Below are 19,175 nucleotides of genomic sequence, written 5' to 3' on the forward strand. Positions count from 1 at the left end.
GATCATTTATGATGATCCCTCTGCAGCCCAGACCACACTGAGCATGTGCACAATCTTGGTCTTGCAAAGAAGTTTAACAACGTTACAAGATAGTGATCCCCTGTGGCCAACTTTGAAAGCATAAATCATTTGTTTGATTAGGCTTGTGGAAGAGTCCTGCACAGGTCCATTTTTTGAAACCCATACCCGACATCTGCAATCCGCAACCCAGACCCGCATTCTTACCCGCTTGGACCCGCTACCCGACCCGCAAGTATCCGCTGCAACCCGGACCCACGACCCGCTGATAGGGTTGCCACCTTTTCTGGAAAAAAATACCTGCCTTCCTATATTCTTGCTGTTTTTTCCTATTAATAACATTGGCATCAAGCATAATTTTTACCGGCCAGGCCGGTAAAATACTGGCCAGGGGGCAACCCTACCCGCTGACCATCAAGAATCAGGAAGTGCTGTGATTGTAAACCACTTACCAGAAGTGACATCACTAGTCGTGAAAAAAGGAGTAAAAATCGCTATTGAGAAGACCCGCAGCCCGACCCGCAGAACCGCCAACCCGCGTCTATACTCACACCCGGAACTTCTAGCCGCAACCCGCAGGGTACCGCAGGTTTTGCGGGTAACCCACCGGGTACCCGACCTGCTGCAGGACTCTAGCTTGTGGTGCAGTAATTCCATATTTATGTTTAGTATACAAAATACAGCATTTCTAGCCTTATTCTATTTCTAGACTTTACTTCCACTTTAACTGCAGCTCTTTTGCTTTGCCCCATACTGTTTGGGTCCTGCTGCTATGAAGTCTCAGTAATGTTACTGCACCATTGTGTGTTGTCCTGACTGTAGAGTCTGTGCAGCAGTTTCATGATGAGCAGAAAACAGTTAATTGCAGCCACGCCCACAGTTTCCAAGAGGGGGAGCAGCGCAGCAAAGCGAAAGTTACTGTCAGTGAGAACAGATCAGACTCGGAATCCACAGCAACATGTTCTGCAGCAGCAGCAGGAGCAGGAGGAGGAGGAGGACACTCTCTGTGAGGGTCTGTCAGCTTAAAGGTAAATGGGACATTTGTTCCTACAACTGGCTCGGCCGAGCAACTATGGTTGCCACCTTTTCTGGAAAAAAATACCTGCCTTCCCACATTTTTGCAGTTTTTTTCCTATTAATAACATTGGCATCAAGCATAATTTACCGGTCAGGGTGGTAAAACACCGGCTAGGTGGTAACCCTACAAGCAACTCCCTTGGGACGTGCCGCACAGCAGCTCAACAGCTGGACACTCCCTGCTTTCTCCTGTCCCCTCTTCTTCATCTTCACTAATGATAATGACTGCAGTATTCAATGTGACTGAAGCAGGAGGCAAGACCCCAGAGTTACTCAGAGTAGTAGCAGCCCCCTACCCCATGACAGATCCCCCTTAGTGGGAGACATTTTTATAGATAGAACCAAAAAGCCAGAAGATTATTTTTTTTCCTTTGTCGGCTTTGATTTGAATATAAATTGAATTTTCTCCCAAGAATAAATATATGTTCCATTTAATAGGGATATTCCGTCTGTGTAGAAATGATGGGCCATGTGCCTAAATGCTCCTGTTTTGTTCATCCAAAATACAATTTTTTTTTTTTTTGCACAGGGTGAAAATGTATTATAATTTGTGCAAAAAATAAGATAAAAAGGTACCCGCCCGAGCCCAGTTCCCATGGATTTAAATGCACATTTTTGGATTGCCCTCCTTTTCCATTGATTTATGCCTTATGGTTGATAACTCAAGCGTTGGTGGAAGAACACCCCTTGTAAATTGTAATCCCTGCAGCCACATACTAAGAGGGGAATTTACAAGAACAGGTGAACCCTTAGTAGCCAATTAGAATTTTCTTTGCTAAGTCTGAAGTTGTTTGATCAGAAATTGTTGTTTGTGGGTTGACATGTATTATTATACCAGTAGTACTACACAAAGGCAATGGCACACATGGGGATTTCAAACGTTTTTCCTCTTGCTTTTCTGAGCAGTAACCCCCTGTCCTGCAAGTGTAGTGGCAGTATCTGGGAGATTTTCCATTAACGTACTGAGCATTTTGCAGGCCACTGAACTGGAAAACACTCAAAGTGGCAAAACACTGGTAGTTGCGACTTGTTCATTGGCCCGATGATTGCCCTGTGCTCCTTTACACAGGGCAATCACGTTGCCAATCACCTTAAAGGTAACTTTTATTATGTTATAGAACGGAAAATTCTAAGCAACTTTTCAGTTGGTTTTCATTATTTATTTTTCATAGTTATTTCCTTTTTTCTTCTGACTCTTTGCAGCTTTCAAATGGGCGTCCCTGACTCCCTTCTAAAAAACAAATGCTCTTTAAGGCTACAAATGTATTGTTATTGTTACTTTTTATTACTCATCCTTCTATTCAGACCCTCTCCTATTCATATTCCAGTCTCTTATCCAAATCAATGCATGGTTGCTAGGGGAATTTGGACCCTAGTTACCAGATTGGTTAAGATGCAAATTGAAGAGCTGCTGAATGAAAAGCTAAATAACACAAAAACCACAAATAGTGAAAAATGAAAACCAATTACAAATTGTCTCAAAATATACAGTAACTCTCTACATCATCATCATTTCATCATCATTTATTTATATAGCGCTGTCAAGATACGCAGTGCTTCTACATCATACTAAAAGTGAAGGTGTGTAATGGTATGTAGGTGGAAAATATTCAGCTTGAAACGTATATATTGTACTGAATTATAGCTTCAATATGGCATTTGTTAGGGATGCACCGAATCCACTATTTTGGATTCAGCCAACCCCCGAATCCTTCGCGAAAGATCCGGCCGAATACCGAACCGTATCCGATTTTGCATATGAAAATTAGGAGTGGGAAGGGGAAAAATGTTTTACTTCCTTGTTTTGTGACAAAAAGTCACATGATTTCCCTACCTGCCCCTAATTTGCATATGCAAATAAGTATTCGGATTCTGTTCGGCTGGGCAGAAGGATTTAGCCGAATCCGAATCCTGCTGAAAAAGGCCGAATCCTGAACCGAATCCTGGATTCGGTGCATCCCTAGTTTTTGCAGACACTAGGGATGCAGAGAATCCATGATTTGGTTCGAGATTCGGCCTTTTTCAGCAGGTTTAGGCCAAACCCTTCTGCATGGCCAAACCGGATCCTAATTTGCATATGCAAATTAGGGGCAGGGAGGGAAATCGTGTGACATTTTCTCACAAAAGGAAGTAAAAAATGTGTTCCCCTTCTGACCCCTAATTTGCATATTCAAATTATTATTTGGTATTTTGGTCAATTCGTCTAAATCTTTCGTGAAGGGTTCGGGGGTTTGTCCAAATCCAAAAATAGTGGCTGCACCCAAACCTACCCAAGCCCCATCTACCTTTCCTCTTCTGTGATTGTCCTGGTCACCCTTGTTGATTGGGCCCCTGACAGCAATCCTGTCCTCCCCCCCATAGTGGTGGCTATCTGGCTCTGTAAGGGTGGCATGGAAGTCCTTAAACACGGACAAGAATAAAATAAAATGCTGGAGGTATATAAATCAGTTTATCATGATGATTATGACGATACTGTGTGCTTCTCTGGGGGTCACTACGTGGGCTCTGCACTTTGGGTGACTTAGATGAAATGCGACTGAAGTATTGGCACAAAATGAGTGGCTGGGCAGTAGGCATAGCAACCAGCTGGCATGGGAGACTTTGACTGGATAAGTGATTTAGCAACAAACTGGCATAGAAACAACAACAAATCACAAAGAGACAATAAAAACCCTGACAACTGGCACTGAGCCAATAGGGAAATAGGGAGCAGGGAAAACTAAAGTTCAAACATAAACATTCATTCAGCATCCTGGTTTATGGCTTTATTCAGTATCTACTGGAACTAAATTAAGTTTCCATGAGATCTGGTACAACCTGTTAATCTTTGGCTTTGCCTGCCTTTGCCTGCAGTTCCTGTCAATAATTTAACCTAAAGCTGTACACAGTTTTTTATACTAATTCCCAACTCCTCCGTACTTTTAGGGGGGACCTAAATGGCCGCTGTTTTATAAGATCCCCTTTATTCAGATCTTTGCTTCTGTTTGTTATCTGTTGAAATCTAATTGCTGACTGGTTGCTCTGAGCCACATCACCGGTAATGCTTCACTACTCTTTTTACACAGCATGATAAATAGGCCCCGTTGAGTACACAAAGACTTACTGAATTACTGTACAGGTACTGCAGCAGCATTTAGGCTCACTTGGGGGCATCTAGCAGATTAAATTAAATAATAAAACACTGGTTGATAGCAGTTATATTGATAGTTCTCAGGTCTCACAAAACAGTAAAACTCACCAATTGTGAGAACAGGTCCGGTGCACTGCCCTGAACCTTCAGCTGAGGGAGCGGAAACCGTATAGAGAAAAAGGAGCAGGCACTTCTAAGGGTAGGATTACACAGGCGTTTTCGGTGCGATCCGACGCTCTGCGCAATAACGCAGGCGCCAAATCGACAGTCGTGTCAGATCAAACGATGTGACACCATCATCACTTACCTTATTTCCGTCGGATGCGATTTGATGCCTGCGTTTTTGCGCAGCACGTCGGATCGCACCGTGTAGTCCTACCCAAAAGACCAGTCTTCCAGGCAGACTTGTCCAATGATAAGTAGTTTATTTCAGTACACACGGATACAGCCTTGCCCATTTTGTATTATTCAGACACTTGGGGGCCCATTTACTTAGTTCGAGTGAAGGAATAGAATAAAAAAACGTAGAATTTCGAATGTTTTTTTTTTTGCTGCTTCGACCATCGAATTGGCTACTTCGACCTTCGACTTCAACTTGAATTGAACGATTCAAACTAAAAATCGTTCGACTATTCGACCATTCGATAATCGAAGTACTGTCTCTTTAAAAAAAACTTCGACCCCCTACCGCCACCTAACACCTACCAAGGTGCAATATTAGCCTATGTGGAAGGTCCCCATAGGCTTCCTAGCAATTTTTTGGTCGAAGAAAAATCGTTCGATCGATGGATTAAAATACTTTTTCGTTCGATCCTACTATTTGCGGTAAATCCTTCAACTTCGATATTCGAAGTCGAAGGATTTACATTTGGCAGTTGAATATCGAGGGTTAATTAACCCTCGATATTCGACCATATGTAAATCTGCCCCTTAATCATAGGCTAAGTAATCCCATTTCCCACAGCATATTTAAAAGAGAGAGAACCAATTAGCATTGTGGATACTTAGGTTTCACATATGAGGCAACATGAATCACCACTATTGGTGGCTTTCAATACGACCTCACTGAGTATAAGCCAACCCCTAATGGGCTGGTTAGACGCCATATTGGTGCTCTCATAATTGAAGTCAGTTCAAAACAACAAAAACAATATATGTACAGAAGTTCTGAAAAGGGGGTCAACAAAGAATAAAACAGCTATAATACACAATCTAGATAGGTACACAAGTCAGTTTTTGAGTCATTCTGGCAAATTCATGGCATTAACAACCTACTTACTTCTTGAAGACCAACTGTATAAAAAATATTACAACATGGGTTTTCCCAAAACAAGATGTAACTTGCTAAGGTCATATTAGGTAGTATTACTGGGTCACTGGCATTTCCTTGTGTTTCAATGTAAACACTATTAATCTATTTGTGTACAGGTATGAGACATATTATGCAGAATGCTTGGGACCTGTGGTTCTCCGGATAAGGTTTGTTTTCTGTGATTTGGATCACCATACCTTAAGTCTACTTAAATAAATGTAAACTTTAAATAACTCCAATAGACGTGTTTTCCCTCCAATGATAATTAATACAGTATCTTAGTTGGAATCAAGTACAAGGTTCTGTTTTATTATGACAGAGAAAAGGGGAATTACTTTTTAAAATTTAATTGTTTGATTATAATGGAATCTATGGGAGATTGTCACCTCGTAATTTGGAGCTTTCTGGATGACAGGTTTCCGGACAACAGATCCCATACCGGTATCAGGATAACCATTAAAGTGAATACTCAGTTATTGCTGTGGGGCATGTAATAAGAAGAACAATCAGCAGGTAGAATTTACTTTCTGTTTAAAAAGCAAAAATATCTAAATATGTAAACAAATATACAACATAACTTTTCATCATGTTGTATTTATATAGTGCCATAAAACTCTGCAGTGCTTTACAATTATATATCATAAGGGGTGTAATATAAAGATGATCCTAAAAGCTTAATATCTAACAGCATTTTGCTGCATTTTGAACATGTGTGAGCCTTTTAGGCCTACTGCACCTAAGATGGTGAGGCTTTGGCACCCTTTTTCTTGTCATTGGGTGAGTACAGGTATGGGATCCGTTATCCGGAAACCCGTTATCCAGAAAGCTCCGAATTGAGGAATGGCCATCTCCATAAACTCCATTTTATCCAAATAATCCAAATTTTTTAAAAATAATTCCTTTTTCTCTGTAATAATAAAACAGCACCTTGTACTTGAACCAAAATAAGATATAATTAATCCTTATTGAAGCAAAACCAGCCTATTGGGTTTATTTAATGTTTATATGATTTTCAAGTAGACTTAAAGGAGAATTCAACCCCCATATAATAAAACCCACTACCCCCTACCCTACATAGTCCCCCCTCCCTGCTTCTGCCAGCACACGTGATAATTCCATGAATTGCCCCTTATCCAGTAAATACCCCTCGTTGCAGAATAAGCGCAGCGGAGCTCACGAGCTCCATCTTCAACGCTTCGTTGATCTTCGGACAATAAGCAGCGTATCGGCGCATGCACAGTTGAAGCAATCTTCCTGTTCTGGACAACTGCGCATGCGTTGATAGCGATGGAAACAGCCGAAGATCTGGACGAAGACCCGAAGATCAACGAATTGGTGAAGATGGCGCCCGGGAGCTCCTCTGCGCTTACTCTGCAACGAGGGGTAATTACTAGATATGGCGCAATTAATGGAGTTACCACCTATGCGGGATGGAGCAGGAAGGGGGGATTATGTACTGTAGTGGGTTTTATTATATTGGTGGTTGAATTCTGCTTTAAGGTATGAAGATCCAAATTACAGAAAGATCCGTAACCCCTAAAACCCCATGTCCCAAGCATTCTGGATAACAGGTCCCATACCTGTATAAAGAAAGAAGAAGGCTTTCAACAGACACCCCAACCCTGCCCCCTTGCTCTACTCTGTAGAAAATAAAATTGTTTGGGTCCTTAGGGATCATTTAATCCTGGGAGGTGGTGATGCGTAGACCTTGAGTTGGCAAAAAAAATTGGAATTTACACTTCATTTGTAAAGATAACTGGAGACAAATAATTACTATATTCATATTGCTTCTGATAATCTATATTGGATGGCAAAAAATTCTGAACAAAGCTATATATTTAAAGGAAAGCCACTGAGACATTTTATTGCCAATAGATTAGCTGCATTAGTGTAAGCTAGAATGCTATATTTATTCTGTAGAATGTTTTACCATACCTGAGTAAAAAGCTCTCTTTTTGTTTAGGATGGCAGCTGCAGTATTAGCTTGGTGTGACATCACTTCCTGCGTGAGTCTCTCCCTGCTCACTTATAGCTCTGGGCTCAGATTACAGCAGAGAAGAGAGGATTAAACTGAGCATGCTCACGCCCGGGGCAAGGAAGTTTTAGCTAAAAACAGGAAATCTGATACAGAAGCCCATGTGTATACAATTTGACAGAGGACTCAGAGCAGCATTACTTTGAGGGTTTACTGGTGTATTTCTATGGACCTTTCTGATAAGGCTTACTTAGTTTTACCCTTTCCTTCTCCTTAAAGCAAATATTCACACATTTACTTACATAACAAGGACAACCTTAAAGGGCATGTAAAGCCAAAAAAATAAAATCCCATTTTTACTTTCTTTAATGAAAAATAAACCTATCTCCAATATACTTTAATTAAAAAACGTGTACTTTTTTTTTTTAAGAAAAATGACTGTATGCAGTGAAATTGTCCCTTCATTTACTGCTGTGTATAGGAATTGTCAGATGGTCCCTAACTGCTGAGCAGGTAAACAATCATACTTATGAACAGCAGGGGGAGCCCCCGCCTTACTTCCCAGCCATGCAGAACTCAAGCAGCTTTGTTTATGACGATCCCTAAGCAGCCCAGACCACACTGAGCATGTGCACAGTCTTAGTCTTGCAAAGATGTTTAACAAAGTTACAAGATGGTGACCCCCTGTAGCTAACTTTGAAAGCATAAATAATTTGTTTGATTAGGCTTGTGGTGCAGTAAGTTCATGTTTATATTTAGTATATAAAATACAGCATTTCTAGCCTTATTCTATTTTAGACTTTACATGCCCTTTAATTTTAGGCTGACTAGCGGTTATACCAGTATATAGGAGGACAGTGTCCTCTCTAGTCCACTTATTATTTCTCTCTTTCTCTTCCAGTTCTCCTCTCCCTTTTCATGGTTACAGCCAGCAGCCTTACCATTGACTTGGTCCCACAGTGTGCCTTGATCGGCAAGAACGTCACTTTCAGTGTCAGAGGAATAAACGGGAAATTAAACAGCTTTTCCTGGTATCTAGGAAATAATCCAAGTGCTTCAGACCAGATAATTAACTATGTTGTAGGTCTTACACCTCCCACCACTCTTGGACCTAAAAACTTTTCTGATGCCATTGGGCTTCCAAACGGCTCCTTACTGATTACCAACCTCAAGGACCAATACAGTAATAATTACACAGTCCAGGTACAGTCAGATACAGCGAACCAAGCTTCCATAAATCTGTCTGTGAAACGTAAGTAGTCCCTTTCTTAATTATTTTCTTGATTGTATAAACATATATATATATATATATATATATATATATATATATATATATATATATATATATATATATATATATATATATATATATATATATATATAAAATGGTTGCTGGTGTCCGCACTCTTTTCTTGTTAGAGCAGGGGTGCACGATCAATATTGTAGATAATGGTGTGAAGGATCAGCACTCTCCCATTAGTTTAGTGAATGAAGTGTTGTTTTATTGAATACACAACATTAGATCCGACGTGTCGGTCCCGCTTGGGGACCTTTTTCAAGGATCCTTGAAAAAGGTCCCCAAGTGGGACCGAAACGTCGGATCTAATGTTGTGTATTCAATAAAACAACACTTAATTCACTAAACTAATGGGAGAGTGCTGATCCTTCACACCATTATATATATCTATATATATATATATATCTATATATATATATATATATATATATATATATATATATATATATATATATATATATATATATATATATATATATATATATATGCAGTAGGCATTACTGTATCTGTCTGGCAGGTTGTATAGTCCCTGTACTCCTGTAGTATCTGTTCGATTTAGGTCAGCATTGAGGTGGCTAAATAGGCCATATGAGAACTTCGCCAAACAAGAGGCTATCCATGTGTATGGCTAGCGTTGGAGTAAATATATCACATGGGTTTGTGATGAAGGAGAATCTTCACAAAGTCACTCCAACTTAGCTGTGAGACACAATTTGTTAAGCCGTTCAAATCTGAAATAACTATACGCCTGCATAAATTTGTCCTGAGCCATGACCTGATCTCTGATGCTCTTCATCGAACTTACCATTTTCATGTCATTACCATGGTATGACTCAAATGAAATGAAATAACCCGCACTGGGAAGAAGTAAGAACAATTATGGGAAATGTAACAACAGGGACAAAGGTGGCCCATGTCAAACATCCAATGCAACCAATGATAACTGCTGATTGGTTTCTTGACTTTTATTCTTGCTTTTATAGTTTTGTGGTACGTTGTAGGACTGAGTATGAGAAAACCTAGGGAGTTATTCTGGTTAAAGGATAGGTAAACCTTAAAAATGAATGAATGTAAAATTGATGAGGCTGCTATTCTAAGCACTTTTGCAGTGTACATTCAATATTTATTTATTTTTATTCCATGATATTAAAAGATTCATGTACTGTTAACATGAATGAATTTTGTTACAACAGCGTCACCTGCTGCCCATTTTCTTACCAGTCTGACCACCAATTAGTCAAGGAAATTGTCAGGAGAAAGAAAGAGTCTGGTCTGATGTTTTTCTGGTTAGGAAAGAAATCTTTTCTAACCAGAAAAACATCAGACCAGACTCTTTCTTTCTCCTGACAATTTCCTTGACTACTTGGTGGTCAGACTGGTCGGAAAATGACCAGCAGGTGACGCTGTTGGAACAAAATGCACTGATGTTAACAGTACATGGAGCTTTTTAATATCTTGAAATAATAAAAAATAATGTACATTGCAAAAGTGCTTAGAATAGCACTCTCATCAATTTTAAATATTTTAAAGGTTTACTTATCCTTTAAGGTAAGTTCCATTACTGTTTGGTTGATCATGCCCTCAATTACATCATTCCTTGCCCCTGGATTGGTAAACCAGATGCATACCTAGATTCTAACAACAAGGGCAGTCCAACCCTCGTCTGTCAGTTAGTTACAGGTTATGGCAAGGTCACACGTGGCGTTTTTACGCTGCGGCTTTAAAAACGAGCGATCAAGCGTAAATACGCCAATGAAACCACACATGTGTGTTTTTTCTCGTTCTCCACAATTCCACTCCGAAGAATTTTAAACTTTTGTGAAAAAAGCCAGTGGAAAACAATTTACATGAAGACTGTATCCGTACTACTTGTCAATACGTCACCTGCATGCGATGCCGTAAATACGTAAATGCAAAATCCATCTCCTGAGAGTTGGCCACCATGTTGAAAATACGCAGTGTATCACATAGAGTTCAATAATATGGCGTTTCTGCTAAAAAAAAGTATATACTATCTTCCTTTGGCGGATGTTTGCTCGCAAGTGCCGCATTGGAATTGCTATAGTGCGAACTCCATTATTTTCAATAGGGCTTTATTTTGTGCGTATTTCCGCTCGGCTGTACGTTTTATAAACGCCACGTGTGACCTTACACTTAGTCAAGGTTAAAAACTTCAAGTCAAAACTAGCCTCCCATACCCAGATTTGGTCAGGTAGTTTGTCCAGAATCGTCCATGATTCTCAACCATCAGATCTTGTTGGATTGCAGTCAGTATGACCACACTAAAAAATGTAATCTGACTATGATTTTAGCCAAAGTATCATGCATCAGTAGATGAGGGAGTAAAGAGGAGCTGCAACTCCTTTTTATTACCTGCAGTTCCCATTTGATTTGGCATTTTTGTGCTAAAACATGATTGGTTATTACAACGTAATATTATTTAAAACATTCTTTAAGAAATGAAAAAATAAAAGGATGGAGGTATACCAAAAGAATTCTACTATCTCAACTGAATTACCGTACTAAGTAGACCCTAGAGATACCACTAGTGGCAGAAGCCAGGACACCCAGGGCTGTGGTCTAGATTGCTTCTTTAATACTAAGTTGGATAGGCTGTTAACCTATAAACCAAAACACACCCTGGGTGTGTCCCTTAGAGACAAAAAAAATATTTGATCACCCACAGATTTAACCTCAGCATCTGGCAAAACACATTATCTTATATCAGTGTGTAGAACCTACAATTCATAGCGGTGCCACTGACTTTTTTTTGCCACTCCCTGGTCCATCATTTGTTCAGAGTATATGTGTCATTCAGCCTTTTCAGGACATTCCAACTTCCTGTGTAAGTAATATATTAATTGCAGTGATTTCCATTCTCTTGATAGCAAAATGTGAATCTGGCCTTTCTCCTGGTGAAATTGCCGGCATTGTTATTGGAGCTGTTTCTGGGGTCGGACTAATCGCTGGCCTGATTTACTTTGTATGCAAATATTTGAACAACAGAGAAGTAAGTATGGTAATTGCTACAATCTGTAACGTGGCAAGAAAGTTAAAGGACAAATCATGACTTGAGTTTTAGTACTAAATAAATATGAAATTCTGCTTGATAATTTGGTAGAAGCAGATAAAAGGAAACACGCCTAATGAAGGATAAAGCTGTGTAACAATCCCAGTTGTATAACAGTCCCCTTTATTGTTCAACATGGCTCAATCCTTTTTAAGTAATATGACTATAAAGATCTTCATTCATCCAGGTCATGGTATATCTAGTATAAGTAATTCTAAAACAACTGGACTTGCTGAGTACTCATTGAAGATGTTTCACTACTCATCCGAGCATCTCACCCAAAGAGTTGGTTACAAACTCTTTGGCATTCTGGATATGATGCACTGTATTGCTTACCAACCGGACTAAGATGTTAGCCAAGAATTTTGCGATGCTGTAAGTCTCTGAATTGACGGTGCTGACAAAGGGCCTAAGTGGGGCTCCTTCTTGTGTATCACAATAACCCCACATAATCACACCTCTGTGAATTTCAAATGTCACCTCTCTGAAGAGTTACAATTGCCTTTGTGATTGGATTAGTGGAAGAGTTTATATGCTGAGGACTTCCAACACCAGTTGAACTGAGAAGATGCCCGGATGAGTAGTGAAACGTCTTCAATGACTACTCAGCAAGTTTTACTTATACTAGATATCCTTTTTGGGCAGTTTTAGAAACTGTACACAACCTATCACCTTGAATATATGGGCAGTAAAGTCAGCTGAGGGAGTATGGGTGGTGATGTCAGAGGAGGGGTGGAGAATGGGCAGAGCAGTAAAAAAACACTTTTAAAGTGAGCCCAGTAAACACTAGGGGGTAAATTTATCAAAGAGTGAAGTTCCGCCACTAGAGTGAAAATCCGCAGCTCTCCATTCATTTCTATGGGATTTTGAAAGGCGTAATTATCAATGGGTGAAAGTGAAATTTCACCCTTTGATAAATACGCCTTTAAAAACCCCATAGAAATGAATGGGAAGTGGCGGAATTTCACTCTAGTGGAGGAACTTCACTAATAACTTCACTCTTTGATAAATATACCCCTAGGAGTACCTTGTTGGCTCAACCCTTCCCAACCCTTAGATTTAGGGCTGAACCTCACAAAACTCCTGTTCTATACACTATTGATAATTTTTTTACAAAGATCCCACTACTGCAGGAACTAAAGGCGATAAGGCAGTCTTAACACCCAATAACAGTGTCAACTGGGAATGGTTGTGGGCTTAGGAATTATCCCTGCAGTTTCTTTGACTCTTTCACTAGTTCAAACATTCCAAAACCAGGGATGTTAAAAGACAAGGAAAGCCTAGTCACTGGGGGTGTTGGGCATCCCACAAGTGACTCTAATCTCTTACCTCAACTACAGCACTCCTCCTCCTCTTTAAAAAGAGCACGGTCAGGCTTTCCATGCCCTTAAATATGAAGTTGGTCCTCGCTTTACTGCTAAAAATGTCTTCACCCTCTACTCGTAGGCCCAACCATATCCAATACTAAAAATCTGTTACGTTATATAAACTGTATCAATTATTTTGATGATTACATTTACATCACAAAGGTATCCATATGCTATACACTGTGTAGAGGTGAGTAAATCTGTTAAATTTTGGGGGTGTGGACTTAAGTCGTAAATGTCATATTCTTTTTATAACTTTGTATCCTTTTTACCCTATTATGCCTTTGATTGTGCAGCTGTGCACAGAATGCATCAGGTGTAATGGTCTTAAACATATAAATAAAATCGAGTTTTTGGTGACAACCAGCTGGTCAACTGTTAATAAGATCAAGACAGCAAGAGTTCTTAGCATTTAAGATTTGTTTTATCAACTCTATCAACTTTCTATTATTTTTGTCAAGAATAATCAACAGTCTCCTGTTTTTAAGTCTATTTTACATTGAAGACAAGACAAAACATATAAATACAAAAATGTTGATCTTTAACTGCCTGCAGTTCAAGCTCAATTGTCTCTCTTTTGATTGCTAGAAAACACAACCAACCTACTTGTGCTGCAGCTTTTCGCTCTGCCTCCAAACTCAGGCGTGAAAATGTATTAATATGTTTTATTAATGTTATTTAATACAATTATTAATGTTAATTAAGGTTCATCCCTTTATTACAAAGAGCAAGGTGTGTCATTTTTGGAGATGTCTCAAAGAATCCCAGGCCAGTGTCTATGGAACTAGACCTTTCTTGCATTGGCGAATGTCTGAATAACACAGACCACTGAATAACAATAGTGTGCATGGAAGGGCTGCAAAGGGAAACTATTAATTCTGCATTGCACCAGCAAATTCTTCCGGAAAGTGTCACAGTATCTAAAGCCAAAGGGAAAGTGGATGATGCAGCAAGGCAACAGTCCTACACACACAAGTTAATCTACCAAAGAATGGCTAAAGCAGAAGAAATGTAATGTTTTGTTATGGCCAATGAGTCAAATTCCTGGCCTTAAAATGGACCTGTCACCCAGACAAAAAAAGCTGTATAATAAAAGTCCTTTTCAAATTAAATATGAAATCTAATTTCTATTTTTTATTAAAGCATTCATAGCTGATGTAATCTCTTTTAAAAATATCAACTGTCAATCAAATATTGTCTGCCCCTCCTCTATGCCTTGGGCATATAGGTGGGACAGACAATTACTTTTACTTTACATTCAGAACTTCTGAATGTGCACTCTCCACATTCCCCCTGTTTTCTACCCAGTGTAGCCAGGGTATAGGGATGGAAATCAGGCCCCCATTCTAGTGCACAAACAAGATTCTGAGATGACACAAGGCTTGTCTTAATAACAGTGTCCACAAAATGGCTTCAGCCTGCTTGCTATAATTATGAATTCCCAGACTGAAGGAAACAAGATTCAAATAATTTATATAGTGTAATTAAAGTTCATTTTGCTTGACTAATGTGATAAAATTGGATTTTGAATATTTTTTTGGGTGACTGGTCCCCTTTAATCCTATAGAAAAGAAGCAGCTGAAGAGGGCAAAGCTATCCTATTTCAGTAGGATAATAACCCCATGCAAGTTCTATACAGAAGTTGTTTGCAGAGATAGCAGTGGAAGAACTTGAGGCCTAACCCAACTGAACACCCTTGGGATAGCTTGGAATGCCAATGTGAGCCAGGCCTGATCCCCAACATTGGTGTCAACCTTTTATGTATAAATGGAAGCAAGATGTAGCAACAATAATCCAACATTTAAGCGCTGAAACACAGGTGGGATTCATGGCAGATCTCTCTCGCGAGAGATGAATTTCCAAAAATACCTGCCCTTTCACGCTAGTTGAAATTGCTCATATAAAACAAATATTGCATGCAATTATTCCAGGTTATCACTTAAATTCTTCCTTTTTGCACACTTTTGAGCAATTTTCCAGGATCGCTGTATGTAATGTGTTGTATCTGGTGATTCCAACTATTGTGAAGGGGCAGGAATTGTCAGGCATAGTGATGGGCGAATTTGGGGCATTTCGCTGAAACTTCTGCAAATTTCCTGTGAAATTCGCGATCCATTTTTGACGCTGGCGTCCCAAAAAACCGGACGCCGGCATCCATTTTTTTGACGCCTGCGAATTTTCACGGCGTTTCACAAATTTATTCACCGGCGGCGAATTGCAGGAATTCACTGCGAATTTGCGCCTGCCAAATAAATTCGCCCATCACTAGTCAAGCACTTTATCGCCGACCTGGAAGAAAGGACCAACTTCAGGTTAAAACCCTTGGTTTTTGGAATGAGATATTGAACAGGCAAGTGTCCATATTCTTTTGGCCATATAGTGCATTTATATGTACATAAAGATTCTCCATTTTGGGGGTTATTAGACTTTTCTGTTAAATAGCATAAGTATTTATTGACTAATTTTGTATTTCTGTTTTGCAGAACGTTTAATAAGAAGATGAGTCTTAGAAGAGCCAAAATTGCACCTTTCAATGAACACCAGTGTTAACCCATATTATTAATGGATCCAAAGTTTTGTCAGTTAATTCGAGGTTTAAAAAAAACTTGTAATTGATGAGAGCCGCTGGGGAGAGAAAAGATCTCACTGTGGATAACAATCAGTAGTGGTCAGTAGTGGCGTGAATGGCTTTCACAGAAACAGATGCTACAACAACCTATAGAATATAAAGGCAAGTCTTGTGAGATAAGCAGCCAATTCATTCAAGACCTGCATGAACTAGGCGAGCTACCTCTATATCCAAAGGCAGCCTATAGAATTATTATTATTTATTGTTTGCAGTCAACAAGAACATGTCTATGATATGACTTCCTAGAACAGAGAGTCATTGTAACCAAAAATAATTTCCAGGGGCACTTGGGTTTGTTTTGTGTTTGAAAACAGGATGATATTCTAAGCAGGATGATGTGCCATGCCTTCCACTTATGACAAGTGCAATTGTCATGTTTATTTCAAGGCAGTTTGGGTTTTAGTCCCCTTCCCCTTTTTACTTAAATGAAATTGGCCAATTTAAAAACCATGGATATTTTTGAGGACTACAGTTAATAGGAAAAGAGTTAAAACTAAGGGTTGTCCATTGAACTTTGGGAAAATTCCTACTTCCTCTTCCTACATTCCACCCTAATATTAATATCCTTGTACTAACATTTGGGTAGGCGAATAAAATCTGTTTTGGACCAGAGATTTTAAAAAATAGTCCAGTTCATTATGCCATATAACCAGTCCAGTTGAAATGGATTCAAATCAGTATGAGTTCAGATAAGTCAATCTTTTTCTGATTGACAAACTGGGAAATTAGTGCATTTGTTGACTGATATCTATTAAATGCATTAGACCACATTGTCCTTTGCTTTGCATGGGACTCAACTTCTAAGACCACTTGTTTTTTTGGGGGCATGGAATATCAAATTCCTCTAGCTGATAAATATTGATTTTTATTGACCTTTGTTGAATTCCAACTCAGACTGGATGGTTAGTAGACCTCCAGGATATTTAATCTCTGACCATGTCTTCTTTCAAAAATTCTTATTTCTGTAAAAAATGTTATTTATGATATAGTAAAGACCAGTAATGATGGTGCTATTTATTGTGCCTATTATGCTCCTGTTAACTATAAATACAAATGCATGGATGAATAGGCCTCCTGCCTATATAATTTACTAAGCATTTACATCTTGCCTTTAACCCAACTTATAATTATGGTATGTTGTGCCTTCGGAGCCTTCTGTCATGACAATGTAAATATCAGACTTTATATGTAACCTTAAAGCTGCTGAAACATAGGATTTGCACTTAAATTGACAGTTGTGACAACGAGATTGTGTGGAAGAAGGGTGGCTTTCATCTCAAAGCTTTATTTTTATTATAACCATGTTTGAATGTTTGTTTTATAAAGCAGGTTTATATTGTTGCATGAAGAGTTAATTCTCCAGAACAAAGCCTTTTTATCAGAAAATATTTGATATGTTGTGTCTTTTCTATGCCTAAGCCTTCCATATACAAATGGCTGTTCCAGCTTGCAAGCTGCCATTTTTTATGTTTACTGATCCAAAAATGGTCCTTCCAGTTCCTATGCACACTGAAAGACCTGCTTGTAGAGCAGTTTGCTTTGGTGTTCTCTGATGTGCCATGGGGGGTGCTATTGGAGCTACCAGTAATAAAGGCCAAGTAAATCCCAACGTTTTGAAAGACTACTGCATTAAACAGTATATAACATTATGATCTACAGCAGTGGCCCCTGGGCAAACATGATGCTCACCAACACCTTGGATTTTGCTCTCTGTGACCTCAAGCAGGTGCTTATTTTTGGCTTGGAGGCAAGTTCTTGTTGAATAAAAACCAGAGGTACTTCCAAACAAAGCCTCCTGTAGGCTGCCAGTCCACATATATACTGTAGCCAGTGGCAGCCCATTTTGGCACCCTTGGAACTATTGCATGCTTTTGTTGCTCGCCAACTATTTTAACATTTGAATGTGTCTCACGGGTAAAAAAAAGGTTGGGGACCCCCCATCTACAGTATAGAACATATAATACACAAAAGCTATAAGTCCTATAAAATATTTCCTTATAAATAGTGCTTTGTGATATCAGTTATAAACGGTGTGTAGTGATTATTTGAGTCACATGAAACTTGTGTATTATAACAGATAATAAGTACACCCTGTTGTAAAATTTGAGGATTTCAGAAGTTCCATGGTCTGAGGAACTGCTTAGTGAATTGTAATATTATTACAAACTACAATTGGGGTATATTTTTCCCTATAAAGATGCCATCTTCTGACATCAGAACACACAGTTTATAAGTTAAAGACATAAGGGGTCATTAATGATAGCACCAACAACCGTGGTTGCTCCAAACCAGACACAATAGAGAGTCTATATTTACACAATTCGGCAAGGTACTTGCATCCAGCCATGTACCTGTGCTTCCATTTGGCTGCACTTCCAGTCATGCACATTGAAAAATGAGAAATGAACACCTGACTCTATGAGGATCATGGTACCATTGTGACTAGATACGCTTTCACACATCTGTGAGTTTCAGCCAACACAAACTGAATAAGTTGGAACCATTGTGATTTGTTACTTTACTACCTTTAAGGGTTTAAATACAGGGGAACTCCCTACCACTGAACTGAAGAAGCCACTCAGATAAGTAGTGAAACACTTTTAAGTCCAGTTGCTTTAGACTTCACTCTACTTGATACTGTATATCATGACCTGGATGAATGTGAATGCCCATAGTCATGGCTGCAACTTGTGTCCGTCCTGATTCTTCTGATGAATGGTGCACCTTGCACACGCCACTTTCAGTTGTAAATCCCTATAGAGGCAACTGCATCCACATGATTAAAAACTGCCCAAGCACAAGCGAATATTAAAATAATACTCTAATATGGTGTAAGATTAATATTTATTTATAATTTTCCACCAAAATAAGACAAAAATATTGCACCCACTGTGCAACTGCCTTTGCAAACTCCAAGTGCACAATGCTCTCGTAGTTCCATGTCCAATATAAAAGCACTGCTGATGTTTTTATATGTTCATGGAGGGGTGCATTATGCAATATATACCCTGTTACTACAGTGAATTGTTCTTTTAGAATCTGCCTATTATCTTGCCAGTAATCATCTTTCAGAATGTCTGGCTTCTTTGATGTTTAATCAAAGCTTTGTAATGTTTAGAAAAGGGCAATCAAATGAATTAAAGCGATAAGGTATTAAACCAAGGACAGGATCAGCACGTTAGTGCATGTGTTTGCTAAATTTAATTCAGCAAACAGTGGTGTATTTGCTGTAGAGCTTTCATTATTATACTGTATATTCGGGTGAAACATTTGGCAGGGCCCCTGTAGCTCATAACAAGG

At 39.1% G+C, this 19,175-nt stretch overlaps 1 protein-coding gene across 2 annotated transcripts; it reads left to right on the plus strand.

The window, feature by feature from the left end:
* Positions 1 to 918: 918 nt before the first annotated feature.
* On the plus strand, positions 919 to 17,261 carry ceacam19lz.L (carcinoembryonic antigen-related cell adhesion molecule 19 like gene Z L homeolog). Of its 2 annotated transcripts, none has more exons than XM_018226323.2 (4): positions 919 to 1,046; positions 8,414 to 8,764; positions 11,698 to 11,819; positions 15,730 to 17,261. In XM_018226323.2, the coding sequence occupies exons 1-4, from the start codon at positions 977 to 979 to the stop codon at positions 15,736 to 15,738; spliced, it is 552 nt and encodes a 183-aa protein (XP_018081812.1). In that variant the 5' UTR covers positions 919 to 976; the 3' UTR covers positions 15,739 to 17,261. The 2 variants fall into 2 exon arrangements, with proteins under 2 accessions (XP_018081812.1, XP_041425518.1); XM_041569584.1 differs by lacking the exon at positions 919 to 1,046 and adding an exon at positions 1,661 to 1,836.
* The last annotated feature ends 1,914 nt before the right edge of the window (positions 17,262 to 19,175 follow it).

The sequence above is a fragment of the Xenopus laevis genome, chromosome 7L (assembly GCF_017654675.1).
Source record: "Xenopus laevis strain J_2021 chromosome 7L, Xenopus_laevis_v10.1, whole genome shotgun sequence".
NCBI classification, from domain to species: domain Eukaryota; kingdom Metazoa; phylum Chordata; class Amphibia; order Anura; family Pipidae; genus Xenopus; species Xenopus laevis.

Excerpts from the sequence above, each read along its gene's own strand:
- ceacam19lz.L (XM_041569584.1), top strand. The coding sequence starts at position 1,701 with ATGCACATTTTTGGATTGCCCTCCTTTTCCATTGATTTATGCCTTATG. Across the intron at positions 1,837-8,413 it reads AGGGGAATTTACAAGAACAG|TTCTCCTCTCCCTTTTCATG; the intron begins GTGAACCCTTAG and ends TTTCTCTTCCAG. Across the intron at positions 8,765-11,697 it reads CATAAATCTGTCTGTGAAAC|CAAAATGTGAATCTGGCCTT; the intron begins GTAAGTAGTCCC and ends TTCTCTTGATAG.